Below are 21,299 nucleotides of genomic sequence, written 5' to 3' on the forward strand. Positions count from 1 at the left end.
AAAATTCAGAATTTTTTTCCTGAAAAATTGTGTATGGCTACAGATATAGATCAATGGCATTGTGCTTGTCTAGCATGCATGACACGCTGAGTTTGATCCTCAGCATTGCTATAAAATAAATAAATATGTAAACAAATAGTGAAACTAGTTCTTAAATAAAAATTCATTTATCATATGGTAATGATAATATTTCTTAATAAACTCTAGTTTTATACTTGTTATACTTCCACATGTTGGAAGTCTATGTGGTATAGTAAGTTATTAAAATTAAATGGTTAAATATAGGTTTGTAAGACAATTGATTTGTTCTAAAGTTACCATGTTCTTACTCAGAGCACAACATGGATTTATAAAAGATGTCTACCTCACATATTACAATTTTTGAATTAAAATATTTAATTTGGTTAAATACTATGTTTGCTGTTCGAATTTTTTTCCTAAGCATTTAAAGAGACAATTATATGTGTAATATCTTTACAGATAGATTTGAAAAAGGAGTAGGGGGTCTCTCTAATCATTAATTATGATTATATAGAAAGATTCACTTTATATTGGCCTATATTAATAATAAGTATAACTCATTAATATCAACTTCTAGTTGATGTTCATTAATTGGTGGCTAAAAAAACTTTATTAGAAAATACTCACAATGTTAAGAATGACTAAGTAAGGAGTCTTAAAATCTTTATGACCTCACGAGGTCCTAAAGAAACTATTTAAGGTCAATCTGGAACCTTTCATGAGTGTTAAAACAAAACAAAATAAAACTTGTTGTTGAGAGCCACAGCCAAAGGGGCCCCAGCAAACTTCCAGCTGCCAGCAAGCTTCAGACTGCCCCAGCAACATCTAGCTGATTGGCTCCTCTGCGGTGATGTTCATTGGGCTGTTTCCCTGCCCTTCAGACTGCCAGCTGATGATTGGCTCACAGCTGCCCCAGCAACATCTAGCTGATTGGCTCCTCCACGGAGCTGCTCATTGGGTGACTTCTTTGGCTCTGCCCACGCAACCCAGCCAATCGGCCTCAAGAGGAGGAGGATTGTGGGAGGAAAAGGCTGGTGTGGGGGAGAGAGGCTTGTGGAAGCCGGTGGTGGCAGTTGGGCTCTGAGGGTTTTTCCCTGGAGCTGTTTTGTTTGGGTACTAAAAATGTAAAAGTTTGATCAGGTGTAACTATTGCTGCTGTACCATTATTTGACCCATCAGTGAATATATTTGGAGCATTCATGATAGGTGTTTTTCTTGTCATTTTTGGAAAAATTACAGGATGCAATGACCAAAAAGACAATAAAGGATTAGATGGTAAGTGGTTATCAAATGAAACATTAGATTTGCACATTATTATTGCCCTTTCCCATATCATGAAGTTCTATTTTATTTTTTTGAGCTCATACAGACCTAGGTTAATGTTTTGCTGATCAGTTCTATTTTTTTTTTTTTTGACTATAGAGTTTTTAAACATTGCAATAGAGATTTTACCTGTAAAAAGTTATAAGGCCTTTACTATTGTGTTATGTGTTGTATGTATTATATTATGTGTGCACACTTGTGTTTTGTGTTATATGTTTGAATGTACGTATGTCCAATGTACATATTTCTATATATCATATATGATGAGCGCTCATGAAAAGATGGATCCAAATATTTTTTTTTTTATTCACGTGATTTAAATGGTTTAATTTAAATTGGGTAAATAACTGTTAAGAATTGTTTTAATATGTAAACAAAAAAGGAGGTTAACAGATCTGTTTGTTTACTCTCACCTTTAGTTTTCATTATATTTAATAATTCTCTTCACTATAATGTAAATTGTTAAGAAAATTGTTTTCTTTTAGTGTCTTCTGGAATGTTACCTAATTTTTTCTTTAGTCATTATTGCCAGAATTCCTATCTTCATCCCTGTGCCGGTGAAGACAAAGATAAAACTAATCTACAGTTTCTGCAATAGCCATCACTGAACTGCTTACAGAACTTACACTGATCATTCAGCTAAAATTTGGGGGTCAACAGAGGTGAGGCAAAGAACCTCACCCCCCCCCCCCGCTGAGACCTCTCCACAGGTGTGGCTGTACTGGACCGGTAGTCAATGACGGGTAAGATCCAATTACAATGGTACCAACCTAAGACAGGAGGCTGACGCCCTGAGGTCAGCTCATCCGAAGACGGGTAAGGACCATATGTATTGGACAACCTAAGGCAGGCACGGTCCATAAGCCACATGCTTGTTGTTTAAACAGAGAGGGGGAGATGTTGAGAGCCACAGCCAAAGGGGCCCCAGCAAACTTCCAGCTGCCAGCAAGCTTCAGACTGCCCCAGCAACATCTAGCTGATTGGCTCCTCTGCGGTGATGTTCATTGGGCTGTTTCCCTGCCCTTCAGACTGCCAGCTGATGATTGGCTCACAGCTGCCCCAGCAACATCTAGCTGATTGGCTCCTCCACGGAGCTGCTCATTGGGTGACTTCTTTGGCTCTGCCCACGCAACCCAGCCAATCGGCCTCAAGAGGAGGAGGATTGTGGGAGGAAAAGGCTGGTGTGGGGGAGAGAGGCTTGTGGAAGCCGGTGGTGGCAGTTGGGCTCTGAGGGTTTTTCCCTGGAGCTGTTTTGTTTGGCGTTTGTAGTTCTAAAAATAAAGTTAGTTTCTTTTTGACAAGTGGCTCCTGATTTGTGCCAAGCCAGACTTCGGCATTAAATTTAAAAAATTTAAAAGTGCAAACTGCTGAAGCAACTTAGTTATGATATAATCAAAAGATAAAGAAAGTGAATTTAAGTAATATTTCTAAATTTTGGAATTCTTTGATCTTTCTATTACAACTTCATAAAATTTAAGCTAGATAGTAAAGATAGTGTATTTTTTTTAAAGACAGAGAGAGAAAGAATTTTTAATATTTATTTTTCAGTTTTTGGTGGACACAACATCTTTATTTATTTATTTATTTATTTTTTAAATGTGGTGCTGAGGATTGAATCCAGCGCCCCGCGCATGCCAGGCGAGTGCGTTACCACTTGAGCCACATCCCCAGCCCAAAGATAATGTGTCAGTGCTGAAAATTTTATATCACTTCATCTCAGCATTCAAACACGTTTATAAAACTATGATTATATTACTATATAGTTTACCTAAACCCAATATTATGCCCTAAAATATCCTGATGGCCAACTAGAAAGAAACAAGGAAAAGCTATGTTCACAACTATTAAAGATAAATGGCAAAACAAAACACATATTTATGCACCATACCTGCAGTTGACCATTTAATGAACTCAAGTCTTCTGCTTTTTTTTCTAAGGATTGAACCCAGACTTTCCTTTTTTGTCGGCATCTTGAAGCTGCTGCTCTGTTTCGCTCTAAAAATTTCCTCCTTTTTTCATCAGGATCTTCATTAGCAGCTCTTCTTCGACGACCACTTGTATTTTGAGTCTGTGGAGTTGTGTGAGCTGGAGAAGCCTACAGTGCACAGAGATGGAAGTTTGTTATATTTATGTTTAGTGAGTGAACGGATATAGGCAGTAAAGGGTGTCAAAGGGGGAGAGCCACTAACTTTATTTTCTAAGTCTTGAGGAATACATTAGTATTTTGGAGCAACATAAAAATCACCCTGTGCTTTAATTGCCCCCTTGAAATAAATGAATCATACTATAATGAAATTCTTACTAAAGCAATGTCATAGTGAATATCTTCTTTAAAGTATATATAATATTTTCATTTGCTTAGAAATAAAAATCGAAAATATAATACTAATGATCATATGTACATCTTGAATTTTCTACATGTACATTAAATTGACTTTCTTGTAATATTTAATCCTTTGAAAATTACTGATTATTTAATAAGTTCAAAAACTTAACTTTCTAATTAAATTCAAGTCAGAAAACCACTTTTTTGTCTATTTTTTAGATAAAATATATATTAAATCTGTCAATTTTCTTTATTGGTTTTTCTAAAATTAAGGAATTAAGATATGTATATGCTTTGGGGTAGTTCGCTTTGAAATTCAGGGTCAGTCTTTTTCTAAGGGTCAGGTTCTTATAATTATTAGTGCTCATTTTCCTAGCAGGCAGAATCCCACAAGAACCCTAATTTTCATTTTTTAATTGATCCCATTTCCTCCTAATGGATCAGCTTGATTTCTGATCAGCCAAGGATATAAATCTTCAATCACTAGTCAGACTGTCTAGTATATAGGACTAGAGAACAACAGAAACCTCCAGTCCTCTTATGAGCCCCCAAATCCATGCCACAAAACAGGTGAATATGGGAGATTGGAAATGAACCACTAGAAATTTGTGTAGAAGAAAGAGCACTTAATTGTTATAGGTACATAATTCAAAAGACAAGACTAAAAACAATCTTTTACCTATAATTAATTATATTTTAAGGGTGTGAACAAATCAAATCAAATCAAGTCTATGTAATAAGCAAAAATCTTACGTATGTACGTGTTCAAGATAAGTTCTGCAGGTAAATTGCCAAGCTATTCCTCATTCTACAAACTCCCCCAAATAGTAAGTTATCACTTGATTCCTTTGTTCAAATAACTAGCAGTAAAAAATTAAGAGGGTTAGGACTGGGGATATAGTTCAGTACCACAAAATAAATAAATAAGAGGGTTATTTCACTTCTGAAGTATTTTTATTATAATAAAGATCAAGCACTAAATTAAATTGCTTTTTTTTTTAACCTACATATTGCAACTTAATCTTTTAAAAAATATTTGTATGGCTGGCTTCAAGAACTGCAGCCTTGAAATATTTTTCTTCATCCTCTATCATTTTTTTTATTGAGAACAATTTTTTTTATTCAATTGTCTGAATAGAAAGAACTTCTTTGATTTGTTTTTAATTGATTTAATTCATCACAGCAAAGATTAATCAAAGTAATAGAATAGCAGAAATTATTACAATTAGAATCATGAAAATATTTATAGAAACTATTCTAGAGTCTAGTGATATATCAGTGAACAAATAGATAAAGTCCTGTACTCACTGGGCTTCTATTTGATATAATAAAACATAAAGTTATAAATCTAGGGAAAGACTAATAGTATATGAAAATAAAGATAAAATAGCTAAGTAAATATCTATGTTTAGTTGACAATCTAAAACTTGGTATTTACCCATTTCTTTGATTGGAAATTAAATATCTATGTTTAGTTGACAATCTAAAACTTGGTATTTACCCATTTCTTTGATTGGAAATTTTTAAGGTCAATACTAATATTCTTCAAGTAGAGAATATAAAATTTATTGTAAAGGCTGGGGATGTAGCTCAGTGTTAAAGTGCTTGCCTAGCATGTGTGAGACCCTGGGTTGGAGCCCTCATACTGCCAAAAGGCAGGGGGTTAGAAATTTATTGTAGACATATAGAAATATCAATCATGATAGATAGTTAGAAACTAGAGATAAGTGAAAAGGGGTTCTTAGTATAAACTGCTGCCATATTTATTCTTTTGGTGATGTTTTACAAATTTTAATTCAAGAATCATTTGATTTGTGTCATATGACTTACACATATATGGGTATGAATATTTATATATTTAAAAGACCTCCCATCACCTAGAAGTGTAGTAAGAATACTTACATGAATAAATAAAAAGAACTAGTGCTTTATAATGAGTGAGCAAATACAACATGTGAAAACAAGAATTGCTAAAGAAAAAAAAATGCCTGCTTCTTTGGACATGTGGAACATCAGTTAACAGCCCTATTCACTTCAGTGGCTAGAGACCACTGCAACACTATAATACGCTAGGCAGTGTAATTAGGGACAATGATATTCTAGGGAAAAGGAAAATCAATGACAATTTTGAAAAGAGATTCAGAAAGATTCTTATGTAGTTTTTGTTGTACTGGGGATTGAGTGCAGGGGTGCATTATCAGTGGGTTACAGACACAGTCCTTGTTATTTTTTATTTTGAGATAGGGTCTCACTAAATTGCTGGGCTTGAACTTGCAATTCTCCTGACTTAGACTCCCAAGTAGCTGGGACTACAGGTATATACCACTGTGCCCAGTAGAAATATTCTTTAGAGATCTTAGTTTTGCTATCTGAAACGTTTCTAAAGAATAAGGCATTCTTCAACAATATCAAATAAATTGTTAATGTCTATAATGTTTACAGAACATAGACTATGTAATAATATTCAAGAGTACAGTTTAATATCAAACCTATTTATATCACAGAAAGGAAAATATATTGATAATTATTGTTTGTTTTTAAGACAAGTCTGTCTATAGTTTTGTGACAATAATTAAAAGAAACTCTTCATTCCCCTCAACATAAGGTTCTAAGGTTTTTCTAGTTATAGGACAAATTTTCCAAAGAGGAAATCACAACCCTAAAATTCCTCAATCAAGAAAGAAGGAATGAAATAAGTTTCCCAAAGTTGTATTAGGTTTCACTGTTAAAAACTATTTATTTAAAAACTGGCACAGTGGTTCACACCTAAAATCTCAGCTATATGGAAGGACTGTGTGTTCAAGGCCAACCTGGTCAACTTAAAATAAAAAATGAAAGGGTTAGGGATGTGTCTCAGAAGTAGAATGCCTCTGATTCAGTCCCTAGTTCCAAAAAACAAAACAAAAGTCTTCTGTGTTGTGTCAGGTCAATACACATAAATGCCTACAGAGTTTATTATAAAATGTCTTGAACAGTAACAATGTATCTATTATTTTTATCTATTTAATTTTGTATTAACACATACATATGACCTACATTTTTTTTAAAGATTTTTGATATAGTTCTGGAATGACAACATGATAAAAAAATATTTATTTTTTTCAAAATCTATAAAAGAGTCAATGTAAGTCACACTACATTTGTTTTTTTTATTGATAACAAGAGTAGTGAATGATTAAAAAAACACACATACCGGAGTTTCTGTTGTGGATGTAGCTGGTTGTTGTAATGATTGTGGGCGAGATTCTTCTGACTGAGTCCTAACCAATCCACTACCATGACCTTTGACAGTATCACCATTGGTAACTGGAGGATGTTGTTGGGTCAAAGCAGCTTTTAATCTCTGAAATGTAAACATCATTTAAAAAAGAAGTTTCCTGCTTTATCCCCAAATGTAGTTTACAACATACCCATTAGCTAATTGAAAATATTTGTTAAGGAACATACTTGGCTTTGAAATTAGTTTCAATTATCATATTTCATTGAGTATTATAAATATCAATATGACAAACAATTGTACATTTGGAAAGCTTCTCTTTTTGTCTAATTCTGAAAAGTTAAAAAAATAAAAGTTAGCTGAAAATAACTAGCTTCGATCAATTAAAAAACACATTACAAGTTAATTGTAATATACACTTTTATTCATTCTTTTCTCCCTCATTCTTATACCTCCTCCCCACCCCCAGGTTCTGCTTAAGATACTAAAACCTAAATCTATTCTTACCCAGATTTGGTCCCCTTTAATAATCTCTGTTTATAAGTTTGGTATTTGGACAATGAAGAGATGCTGCATTTTTTTTAGGCCACTATGCTGCCTGCCAGACTGAACTTCCTTCTAGAACTTACAGTTAGCTTTACTTCCTGTAGATCCTTTTCTTCCACTATATTTTATTTTTTGCCAGTAAAATGAACCGGACCTAACTGACTTATAGAATGTAATAAGTCTGGTATTAGATTACAGCCCTACATTTTATGGCTACACTTCCTCCTAAAGATACAATTTGAATGAAATTTATCTATCATCAGAAATATGTCATGTCATATGCCAATTAGATAGTAAGAGTAGAGATTATCTTGATTTCTTCTGTGAAACTGGGCAGATGTGTTTTTAAGTTAGTTTTATGATTTGTAAGTATGTAACAATTAGTATAAGATAATCATAGTATCTCAGCAATGAAAGGAACATCAAGAATCTGGAAAAACCTGGGACTACTATTGCTAACACTGCTCTTAACTGAGATGTAGTTCTTGAGCCCCAAATAAATTTCACTGAGTTGCTTAGTGCCTCGACATTGCCGGGCTGGCTTTGAAATTTCGATCCTCCTGTCTCAGCCTCCTGAGCCGCTGGGATTACAGCTGTGTGCCACTGAGCCCGGCTTGGATGTTAACTATTAAAAAAAAAAAGAGATTCTTAACAAATTTTCCTTTCTTCCTTTCCACAGCACATAGTAAAGAATGCATGTGAAGAAAAGACCTTTTGGGGCTGGGGATGTGGCTCAAGCGGTAGCGCCCTCGCCTGGCATGCATGCGGCCTGGGTTCGATCCTCAGCACCACATACAAACAAAGATGTTGTGTCCGCCGAGAACTAAAAAAATAAATAGTAAAAAATTCTCTCTCTCTCTCTAAAAAAAAAAAAAAAAAGACCTTTTGAGGGCTGGGGATGTGGTTCAAGCGGTAGTGTGCTCGCCTGGCATGCGTGCGGTCCAGGTTCGATCCTCAGCACCACATACAAAGATGCTGTGTCTGCGGAAAACTAAAATATAAATATTAAAAAATTCATTCTCACTTTCTCTCTCTCTCTCTTTAAAAAAAAAAAAAGACCTTTTGAAAAGGCCCTCAAATGTTTCTACAACTGTTTTCACTTATTCCAAGAAAAATTTTAGAAAATTTTATCAACTACAAAATTTTTTATCTATGCATATCTTTTTATTGTTTATTATATGTGATCCAAATCCCTCAACAACTGAAGCATATATGAAAAGATCAGTAGAATTTCACCACAGGCAATAATTTATGCCTAGATAAGCATTAGTGGACATTTTCTCTCTATTGAATGCTTATAGATACTGGATTTGATTTTTTAAAAAAGTCAGTAGTTTACAGAAAAGTCTTATTGAGGTATAAGTTTTACAGACAGTAAATTTACTCATTTTAGTATATACAGTTCTTTGAGTGTTAACAAGCACATACACTTGGTGTTACTTTCTCCACAACTAGGATACTGAATAATTCTACCCACAAAATGCCCTGATGCCCTATCCTGTCATGTTTTCCTTGCATCTCTGGCCCCTGGAAACCACTAATCTGTTTTTTGACCCCCAAAATTTTATCTTATCCAGAATATCATTTAAACGGAAACACACAGTGTCTAGTCTTTTGAATCTGACTTTTTTCCTTTGGCATAATGCACTTGAGATTCATCTGAGTTATCAATAGTTTTTAAATACGTTTTTAAATGAATAGTATCCCTGTTTTATAGATTAGGAATCCGGTGATCATTCTCTCAAGCTATTAAACTAGTTCAAATCCTGGTTTCGAATACAAAATCTCTTCAGCTTCAAAGTGTGCAATTTTTCTATGGCACTATGTTACATATATTATACTTGGTACTGTCAGAAAACACAGGGAAAGAACAAGAAAGATAATCTGAGACTGCATGGCTTTCAAAAGACAACCATAAAGGATTGAGAAAGACAAGCCTTATACAACTGCTAAGCCATGTCACCCAGGATCAGGCATGTTTTCTCCTTTTCTGACAGACTTTCTCTACGAACTATAAAAATCACAATATCTGTAAAGTCCTACTATCTTCACTGATTGTACACACAATGTATTATAATATTTTTTCAGATGAGAAGATCATGTACATATAGAACTTTAATTCAAACTATCCGTAATTTTGAATAAATAAATCTTTTGAGTCTCAATTTTCTTATCTGTGAAACTGGGAATAACTCCCTTGGAGGAGTTAAACAAAAATTAAATATAATACCCACAATTAACTGATTCATAAAAGGATTTCTAAAATGTTAGCTTCTTTATTTCTTCAAGAATAGTTATTGAGCCAGGTGTGGTGGCTGTAATCCCAGTGATGCAGAGGGTTAAGGTAGAAGGATTCTAGGTTCGAGGCCATTCTGGGCAATTCAGCAAGATCTTGTCTCAAAATTTTTTAAAAGGCTGGAAATGTAGCTCTGTGACAGATCATTTGCCTAGCATGCATGAGACCCTGGGTTCAATCTCTAGTACCAAAACAAACAAACCAATACCATATACTGCAATATATTATATTTAAGAATACAGACAAAATTCCTAATTCCTTCTTTCCTCTATATCCTAACATTTTTTTTAGAGAGAGAGAGAGAGAGAGAGAGAGAGAATGAGAATGAATGAGAATATGAATATATTTTTGTAGATGAACACAACACAATGCCTTTATTTTTATGTGGTGCTGAGAATCAAACCCGGGTCATGCCTGTGCTAGGTGAGCGTTCTACCGCTGAGTCACAATCCCAGCCCAAATGCCTTCTTCTTCTTTTTTTTTTTTTTTTTTTAAGAAATCAGAAACAATTTGTCGTTAGGACAAAGGAAATAAGGACACTAATGACTGAGAATAATGTTGAAGTAGACACATAAAAAATGGAAACAGATGAGTGACCCAACTGGTAGCTGGCTGGAAAAAGACAGGAATATTCAGGAAACTGATTGAAAAGAAGTGAAAGAAAGATAAAAGTTAGAAAAGAGTATAAATCACATAAACAGAACAAAAAAGGAGAGTCTGAGGAGATGGTTGGTCTGCATATTTATACCTTCAATAAACAGAATGTTAGAGATCAAAATATAACAAATAGTACCCAATTTATAGTGCTAAATTGGAGCTTTTGTTTCTGGATATAATATGTGCAAAAATACACTACAAAATAGAGCTGTGAGGCTTGATAAATTATGTGTTGGTAAAACATTTTTAAGTCCTTAGGTAGAAAACATTATAGAATTGAAGAGCATTTAAAGTTTTATAGTGAAGAGCTTAACTCTTAGAATTAATGAAATACAGTAACTACACATAGGGGAGTCTGAAGTACATAAACATCACTCTCTTGAATAATCTTTAGTAGGGCAAGTTACAACCTTACAGAGCACTTAAAAGCAGCATCAGTATTCATTCATTATCCTCCCTTGACTGCCCTAGGGTATACAGCACTCATCCAGTGAGGAAGCACTAATGTTTGCTCCATGCTGTTACATTGATTACAATGGGTCTGACTTGGAAAGTGTGCCAGTGGGTATAAAATATAAGAAAGAGACTTTAAGGGTTAATTAACACTGCTCAACTGCTGATTAATTTTTTAAAAACTATATATATGTGTGCTAAAAACTTAGAATGTTAGGTGAAGAAAGCAGGCACTAAATATTCATATAAATTTTTATAATTCATATAAGGATACCTATAATTTACCTTTATATATGTTAGGAGTATTTTATTTGTTTGTTTGTTTGTTTTTAAAGAGAGAGTGAGAGAGGAGAGAGAGAGAGAATTTTTTTTTTTTTAATATTTATTTTTTAGTTTTTGGCGGACACAACATCGTTGTTTGTATGTGGTGCTGAGGATCGAACCCGGGCCGCATGCATGCCAGGCGAGCGCGCTACCGCTTGAGCCACATCCCCAGCCCTGTTAGGAGTATTTTAAAGAAGGTCAAATATCTTGGTTTTAAAAGAATTAATGAAAGCAAATACAAATACAGTGGACATTTATTTTACAATAGAATTTTGGAGCTAGCTGAGATAATGGAATTCAGAATATAATCATCATCTTCCATATAAGAAACTTCTCAAAAATTGAAGTTAACTGCTCAAAATCATAAAGTTAGTAGCAGAGGTAAAACCTGAAATTCTATCTGTTGACCACCCCCACCCCCAGTTCACTTAACACATTATTAACAAACACTCTGCCAAAATAGAGCTTTGCCCTAATATTAAGTATTCTAGCACCTACCTGCCAAGGGTATTTAGACCAATGTCTACATCAAGCACCCTATGTCCCTTGAGCTGTATCTGATAGAGGGCAGCTATAACAAGATATTCCTGGTCAAAGGCAACATCCCTGCTGAAAGCTACACTTTTTCAACAACATTCTGCTGGACACTATCAGTGACAAGACGGCAGGACGTATTGAGAAGGCTGAGAAAATCCTTATCACTGAGGCCACCCAGAACCTCTTTTTCAAGACACCCAAGAAGATGACAGACTAAGCTAAAAGTGAGGGTTGGTACTGGGCCCCAACAACTACTACAGTTTTGCCAGCCAGCAGAAGCCAGAAGACACCATCATCCCCTCCCCAGAACTGGCCAAACAGGTCACTGAATATGCCCTGCAGCTAGAGATGTTTGAGCCCACTGGCCCTGGGGCAGGGCAAGGCATCATTATTTAAAACTCACAGTGCAGGCTGTCCTCCAATAAAGGTGGAATGTCATTCGTTCTTCCAGACCTTGTAACCCCAGTTGGAATGACAGAGAAACCATTATTATCTCTGCAGAATTTGGAAGTTTGAGGGCTTATGGAGGTTGGAGATAATATCCTCCCATCTAACCCAGTGACAACTGCTTCTGGTCTCACACACAGATGCTCTGTGAACCATGGAAGAGCACAGGTCCCATATGGCCACATTGGAATGCTGGGCCAGGGCATCCAAATCTTTCAGTAAAAGATGTGATGTATCCCATTTTTAAAATGTTGGCAGTGTACTAAATAATTTTACAAATGGAAAAAAAAGTAATCTAAGTATATTTGTTATCAATTATATTGATATATGCTCAGTCCATTACTAAGATCAAAGTTTCTCTCACCAGAGAAATTTAATAAGCAAATAAAAGCTAGGCATGGTGGAACATGCCTGTAATTCCAGCAGCTCAGGAGGCAGAGATAGAAGGATCCCAAGTTCAAAGCCAGCCTCAACGATGAGGTGCTAAGCAACTCAGGTAGACCCTATCTCTAAATATACAAAATAGGACTGGGGATGTGGTGGCCGAGTGCCCCTGAGTTCAAGCCTTGGTACCAAAAAAAAAAAAAAAAAAAAAAAAAAAAAAGGCAAATAAAGATTGAGTGTTCAGAAAATAAAGAATGAGCACTCAAAGAAATTAAATAAGATTTAAGTGATCTATAATCTCTAATATGTACAATAAATCCTAGGCATAATTTTAAGGGAAAGGCATATACTGTTTGAAAAAAAAACCTGTCTTTTATTATTATGTTTCTAAGAAGTAGATTAGTGTTTTGAAGTTGAGTTAATTTTTAGCAATGTCAAGTTCAACACCTATAATAAGAGCTTTTTTCTTTGAGATATAGACTGTGCCAATTAATTAAAGGGTGAATGGTGCATCTGCATATTTATACCTTCATTCATTGTGATGAACAATCTGATACACTCATTTTTATAGGTGATATGATAAAAATAATTTGTTATTCAAGTTCTATGTTCTCTGCTTATGTAGCACTCTTGAAATCATCTGTATCAAATCTGTCAGAACCTGATATGAAAAAAAAAACTATCATAGTTCAGAGAAAAAAAGATAACGTTCTCTAGAAACAATTTATGAAAAAGTCAGATACATATTTCATATGTGCCACAAAAACTCATCAGAGTAATAACCCTCCTTCTCCTGGGTGTTATCCTACCATCTGCTGCTCTATTACTTATCTTTATTTTTCAACTAATTAACAGCATAATCTTCTAAATTCAGCAAGTTAATTATCATTATTGTGGTCTTTGCAGCATCATCAGTCCTCATGAAGTCTTGTCTCCCCACCCCTAGAGAACATATGAAAATGAAGTAGGTTTGGAGAGGGTCTGTTTCTTTGGTGTGGGCTCATTAGGTGTTTGCTGATTAGCTTGGCATGCAGAGGCAGGTCAGAAGAATTCTGCTGAACATGAGGTTCCATGCAGGGCCCATCTAAGTTAATGTAGGTTTCTGAACATTTGCCAAGATGCCCTATGTCAGCTCTTGGTGGAAACCCCCCGCAGAAACCCTACTGGCTACCCACTGTGTACAAAGATATTTCTCAGTATGTCACAAGTCTTCAAGGAATGATTCTGAAGGCTACTACTTAAATACTTCACTAAATATTCCTAAACAAAACTCCCAGATTATCAACATCTTATTTCTAGAGTCAGTATTTTACTACAAATATTACATAAGAAAGTATTTTAAGAGTAACACAGATAGCAAATATCTACTGTTTATGTGTTTAATGACAAAACCAAAACCAAAAACCTCCTAAATCTAAATTTGATGATATCTGCTATAATTTTGTAAAAATAGCAGCTCCTGGGAAATTTTCTATAGTGTTAAAAAGTACTAGATAATCTTGTACTAGATAATTTTTATCACATTACTTTTCCAAAGACTAATAAGTTGTTAAATTTTTTTTCTTTTGAAGTTTACTTTGAAGACTTCAACAGAAAAGAAAGACCTTATTATTTTCCTATTTGTAGTCGACAAAACCTGACACATACATAAATTTTCCTTAAGCATTGGGCATCTGAAAATCAGGTTATTACAAAAGCATCCTTGGCTTTCTTAGGATACAAAGTTAAGTTTCTCTTCAACAGTGGTGTGCTCCATTCTTATTCTTAAGTGTTTCAATTTTGCCATTTCTCTTATTTTCTTAACCATAGGTTATATGAGCAGAATCACTACTACACTAAACTATGTAGCATGCCGTTAACATATTGTGACCAAAGATCAAACAGTTCTTGAGAGAGATGTAGAACCCCCAAAGAATGATTTTTTTAGCCAGGTGTGGTAGTGTACCACTTGTAATCCTAGCTACCAGAAGGCTGAAGTAGTAGGATTGCCAGTTCAAGGCCAGTTTCATCAACTTAGTGAGATCTTGTCTCAAAATAGAAAATTAAGAGTTGCAGATGTAGTTTAGTGGTAGAATGCACATGAATTTGATCCCTAGTATCACAAAAGAAAAATTTAAAAAAGATGTTTATATGTTTTCAAAGAGTTGAAAACTACCACCACTACACCAACAAAGCAAAATTCAACTGAAATAGTAAAAGAAATAGGTTTTACTGGTGGCTGCAGTCAGAATTATTTAACATATTAAATAAATCCAGGGGTTATGAGCTAAGAACTGAAAAACTAATGTGACTCCATTTTTAAAAAATAAATAAATAACAGCAACTTCTACCTCAAGGCCTGTCCTAAGGAAGGGGGCATGACCCTTGTACTTGGAAAAACCCACAGAGCACTCCTAAGTACATACCCACCCTGCTGAGTTGTTTGTCTGTAAATAACAGGAGAGGTCTGTGACGCCACCTGTCCCTGACTCAGGCTAGGTGAGAACCATAGCAAACCCCCTAGCAACCTCCAATCAGCATGAGACAGGGAAAATACCTGAAATGCCAAATGACCCCCAAGTAGTTTATGGTGGTTGATAACATGTTGGGAAACCATGTAGTTTAGCACGAACACCCCTCTTGGCCTAAACCAATCAGTTCAAAGGAATCCTCCTCTTGTACTGACCAATCACCCCTACCCAACTTGTTCCCGCCAGTGAATGTGCTAATCAATGTTAAGAGTTGTTGTTTGACTTTCCCTCGGTATGGAATGATTTGCTGTGTGATGTTGTGACGCATAGAGTATCCCCCCCCAAACCTATAAAATCTCACTGAACAAAGTACCGGGACTCACTCCCTGGGACCGCTGCTTCGAGAACGGTTGTGAGTCGAGCCTCCAGCTTGCAAAAATGACTCTTGTGTGCTTGTATCGGATTCGGCTCCTGGAGATCTATTTGGGTCTCACGAATCTGGCATAACAGAACCATCCACTTGGAGAAAATGAATGTGGAGTTCTATCTTTGTTGCAGGAAAACATCTAGTCTTGTGATCAATAATTTGGTCATCAAGAAACTTCTGTGCACTGATATGAACCTAACTTCAACAGTCTTCAAATGGGTGGACAGAATTGTTTTTATCTCCTGAAGCTTACTAATAAATTCATGACACTGACATTTTAACTTTAAACTTGGAAATCAATTTGCACTTTTTTGGTAAATTCTGTTCTAAAAGTGCGAAAATAATTTGCTACACTGAGTAACAGATTATCTTTGTATTTTAATTAAAAATGTTTAATTTGGAGATTGATTTAGACCTGTAAATTTTAGTTTTCAGTAGTAAGATAATCTTAACTAAGCTTCTAAATGCTATAGGTATATCTAAGAAAACCATGCCTCATCAAATCTAAAAGTTTAAGAGTTATCAAACACTTAGGAAAGTTTGTTAACTGAGAAATTTTTACAAATGTGGCTTAACATATTTCAGATGCATTATATTTAAAACCCTTTAGAAGCAATTATTACACACTTGTATTTGTAAATTGCTTTCAAAACTTAAGAAACTTAAGTTTTCAAACTTGTAACTTTGATAAATGTGAACATGTTTTTAAAAAGTAGTCCCTGAATAATCAGTTTGGGGCACAAAAGTCACTATCAATGGCATCAATTCTTTTTATATTTTGAAATTTTCCATAAGAAAAATTTAAAAAGGAAGTAGAATAATTTCCATATTTTTTATTTAATACAAAACAAAAAAAACAAAAATTCACTATGATATAATTCTAATTGCAACCCCCCTCCTAATATAAATATATATCTGTGTGTGTGCGCATGCATACGTATACACACACACACACACACACACACACGTACATGTTATACACCCACATACAGAACTAACAAAAATCTTGAATCCAATATATATATAAAGAATTCCTACAGTAAACGAAAAGCCATTAAAAAATGGGCAAAAGACTTCACAAAGTTTGGTCAAAAAGGAAATGCAAACCACCAGAAACTGCTATACACTCCTAGAATGTCTATAATTAAAAAGAGAAATCTAAAGGTCAGCAAGACTGTGGAGACAAAGGAAATTCCCATATACTTCTGGAGGCAATATAAACTCTTGGTAAAAGAAATAATTTCTTTTACAATTAAATATATATTTATCCTGACTCAGCATTTCTATTCATTAGGTATTTTCCAAGAAAATAAAAATTATGTTCACAAAGAATTGTAGGAGAATGTGCATAGTAGTGGGAGCTTGGGGTGTAGGTCAGGGTAGAGAGAGGGCTTGACTAGCATGCTGAAGCCCTGGGTTTGATCCAAACAAAATGAAACTAAATTAAAGTAAAAACAAAAGGAATGCGCATAGTAGCTTTACTCAAAACAGCTAACCACTTGGAAACCAAGTGGCCGTTAATAGGAGAATGGACAAAGAAATTGTGGTTTTATTCACACAATAGAATACTATTCTGCAATAAAAAGAAGCAAACTGTGATATACTCAACAACATGAACAAATCTCAGAGACATTCATTGAGCTGGATATAAGACAGTACACATTAATTTCATTTATATGAAATTTTAGGACTACAGTCACTATAGCAGCAGAACAGCTGGAAGGAGAACTAATAGGGAAGGGAAACAAAAAACTTTCTAGGTAGATGTCAATGTTCTATATCATAATGTGGTGTAGGTTCTGTGAACGCCTTTAATTATTAAAACCATAAAAGTATAATTGACTCAATCAGTGTATGTAAATTTTGAATTGAGACAGAAATAAAAATAGTTAAATGGGAAGTACAGAATGATAGTGTCACGTTACTAAGTTGGGTGATGAATACATGGAAGTTTGTTATATTATCCTATTTTCTTTTTATATTTTGAAATTTTCCATAAGAAAAAATTTAAAAAGGAAGTAGAATAATTCCCATATTTTTTATTTAATACAAAATAGGGAAATCTTATTTATTATCCCAATTAAAATAGGCAACCATGAAAATATGGCTATTTTACATTACCAAAATTCTAATAAGAAATTAAATTGGATTATTTTGTGGGTTATTTTTTTGTGGGGGGGGCATCGGGGATTGAACTCAGGGTTACTTAACCACTGAGCCACATTCCCAGCCCTTTTTTATATTTTATTTAGAGATAGAGTCTCACAGAGTTGCTTAGTGATTTTCTAAATTGCTGAGACTGGCTTTGACCTTGTGATCCTCCTGTCTTAACCTCCCAAACTGCTGGGATTTAGGCATGCACCACTGCTCCCAGCCTAGTTTTGGGATTTTAAGTGATGATTGTTTTTTTATATATAAAATGATAGAAGTTATCGCTTTGGTAGTTTTTTCACACCTAAATGTTCAAAACACTTTTACTCTTTCAATTTAGTTTTCTAGTTACCTAAGAGAAAAAGTTATTTAGTTAGTCTTAGGTTTAATAGATGCTAGAACTATTGCCTACACTTGTAGCCAAAAGAACTTCTTTAAGTTGGATGTTTTCCTTTTGAATAAATCTGTAGGAAAAAAAGTCCACTGAATGTGTAAGCCTATTTTTTGGCGCAGTCTACAACAACAGGATCTTTTTGACTTCCATGGAAGGGTTCTCACTGCATGGAATCTTAAATTGAATTTTTCATTAATATAGTATTTTAAACAGCAAGTATAAAAAATATCCCCAGTGAATTTCTTCTGGTATCAAGTTCATCTTAATATTTCCAAAGGCTCTGACCCAACATTCTATGATGTGAACAATTTTACCCCCTACGTTTTTATGTTCTTTCACAATAACCAGTCAATGTTTACATTTTTTCAACCAATTGTTGTTCGTTCAAATGATGTGTTAACTTTTAAACAAAGGTTATCATGTGCAAATATCAGATTGATTATTTGCACTAATGGAGAATAGCTGTAAAAACCTGTAAGTCTTACAACATGTAATGTTTTTTATGTCTACACAATTGTATCATTAATATAGTGCCTAGAACTGAAGCAAATAAAAGGATCTAATAACTACTATTTATTGATTTTCTAAAAATACACTAATAAATTGATGTTAAGAAGAATTAGTCCTGCATTGTCTCAGACTATAGAATGAAGAATTACACTGATTATAAAATAAAAAAAATCTCATGTCTTTTAAAAGAAAGTTAAAAAGTTTATGACAATTTGGGTTGAATAATGCCAGAAATCAAGTCTTAATTCTATTTTAAAGACAATAAAAAGTGGACCTCAGAAAAGTTAAACTGGCTTGATTTAGGGTAGTGAATAGGAAAGTTATGATTAAAATTAAAATGTAGATCTTATCCCTTTAAGCAATACTAATTTCTCTTTCTTTCTGGTGCTTTCTAATTAGACATAATAGTGGAATTCATTATGCCTTACTTGCACATGCACATTACATAATTTGATTAATCTTATTCCCCAGTAAAAACAATACTAATTTCTTATGTCTGAAACACAATAGAAAAAGATATACTTTTATTTATCATGTACAATGTTTCCTAGCTTGAATACTATTTCAGAATTCTTTTTATACTGTTTAAAACCACTCATTCAGCCCTGCCTTCAGATGATTACACATAGTCTCAGCTGTAATACTCCTAGTCTCCACCAGGAGGAGAGTTTGTTTAAAAGAGTCAAAACCAGACAAATTACAAATGACAAGAACCAGAACTTTATTCCCAACTCACCCATTTATTTTAAAGTACCACTAACCAATTACTACGCTAATAGAAGCTTTCCTTTGCCAAAATTTACGGTTCTTCTACAATGTAATATAGTCCATGACTTTTTAAAATGGGACCTAAACTGTACCTTTGAATCAGGTTTTAATGGAAAAAACTAATTCAAAGCTTAAAAAAATGTACAAAATAAACAAATTTTTGCTCACCATTTTTGCTTCTGACTGTTGTACTGGTTGAGGGGAGGAAGGGCCTGGAATTCCTGGAACACTAGGCACCATGGTGACTGGTCGAACAAGCTATGCAAAAAAGATATTGAAAAATATTTTCTATAGAATATTTTCAAAATGAGATTTGTATTTTTATTTGTATAATGGCTATTACAATTTGAAACATTAAAATCACAAAATTATAAAACTTATCTCTAGCTGATTATATCTCTACACCAAATCCTGCTTTACATCCAGATATATCCCTCAAAAGTTGTCAGTTTCTCTGAGACAGGTGCTTCCCTAATCTTCAATTTTCATGACTTCTTTAATGTTTCTTATAAAAACTCATAGTATTGGAAGTGATTAATGCAAAATTTCTCACAAATCTGTCACTTTCATTTTGCATTTGAAAGAATGTCAAAACTAGTGACAATAGGCATAAAAAATAATTTCAACAATGAACTCTGCTTTTCTAAAATATATATTTGTATATGAAAATTTTCTAAAATATGATTTCTTTGATGTATCAATATATTGGATAATGACAAAGAAGATGATTACTTCTAACAACTTCTCAAATAATCTGGAACAGATTTTACCACATTGGTTTTTAACTAGTACTATATAAATAAAATATACCTCTTCTTTCATTTTTAAGTTGCTGTCATCACAGATACAATTAATAGGATAACCATATAATCTCAAATACAAGGCAAAAATGTTTTCTATCTCAAAAATATCCTCAGCAAAAAGGAAGAACTTGTATTTGAATATTTTACAAAAAGTCTTTCCAATAATATATTTTGAACAAAAGTTTTGTTTTGAAGAAGTCTTATTATCTTAAAATTATCCCAATCAATACTGATTTTGGATACTTAGATCACTTGGAAGAATTAAAGTATTAAGCATTTAAAAAAGTATAAACATAATATTAATCTCTTAATATTTCTGGGGGTATAACTGTATTCAAAGTATCTGTTGTTATAAGTAGGCTTTTAAAAATAATTTTAAAAAGAAATACAGTGTTAACATTACTAAATGTCACCATTTAAAAACTAAACTTTTTTATTATATAAATGAGTATCTAAGGCTTTGATAAGATTTCCAGGAAACTACAGATTCAAAAACTATTATAAATAATTTAGGTGAAAATGAAAATGATGTGCTTGGAAAACTTTATTAGATATTTAAAACAGTGGTTCTCAGGATGAAAATGTGAAATGTTGACACATTTGGAAAGTATGAATTAAACTGTATAGTAAACATGAGAGTAGGGCAGAGTGTAATGGCACATGTTTGTAATCCCATCAGATCAGGAGGCTGAGACAGAAGGACTACAAGTTCAAAGCCAGCCCCAGTAATTTAGCCAGGGCATAAGCAACTCAGCGAGACCTTGTCTCAAAAAATAAAAAGGAAGAATTGTGGATGTGGTTCAGTGGTTATGTACCTTTGGGTTCAGTCCCTGGTACCCCACCCACTGCCCACCCCCAGAAAGTGAGTAGGAAAAAAGCATTATTTCTAAGTGACAGCATTTCACAATGTGTTTTTAAATTATCATCAAACTATTAAATATCATAAATAGTTATTTGACTATTTTGTCCATGTCTTCCAAAATTTATATAATGAACATGCCCTTCAAAAAAATCTCTTGGATCTTTTCATTACAAACTGGGAGACTACTACTTCAGCACATTTAGATTTTAACATGCTTGGGCAATCAAATTCTGTAAAACTAATTGGACCATAATGGCTCACAGAACCTTTATGAGGTCTTTATAAAGAACTTTTATAAATAAATAGAAATGCCATAGAATTATTTGATAGCATTCTAGTATTAGTATCTTTAAAATTAGAACTCTGGGGCTGGGGATATAGCTTCATTGGTAGAATGCTTTTT

At 33.9% G+C, this 21,299-nt stretch overlaps 1 protein-coding gene across 1 annotated transcript in view; it reads right to left on the reverse strand.

The window, feature by feature from the left end:
* The window catches only part of Atf2 (activating transcription factor 2), a 94,931-nt gene that overhangs the window by 15,723 nt on the left and 57,909 nt on the right, over nt 1-21,299 (reverse strand). The window contains 3 exon segments of the mRNA XM_078017632.1: nt 3,233-3,439; nt 6,864-7,013; nt 19,400-19,489. Coding sequence (XP_077873758.1) covers nt 3,233-3,439; nt 6,864-7,013; nt 19,400-19,489 — 447 coding nt within the window.

This window comes from Ictidomys tridecemlineatus, chromosome 7 (assembly GCF_052094955.1).
Source record: "Ictidomys tridecemlineatus isolate mIctTri1 chromosome 7, mIctTri1.hap1, whole genome shotgun sequence".
NCBI lineage: Eukaryota > Metazoa > Chordata > Mammalia > Rodentia > Sciuridae > Ictidomys > Ictidomys tridecemlineatus.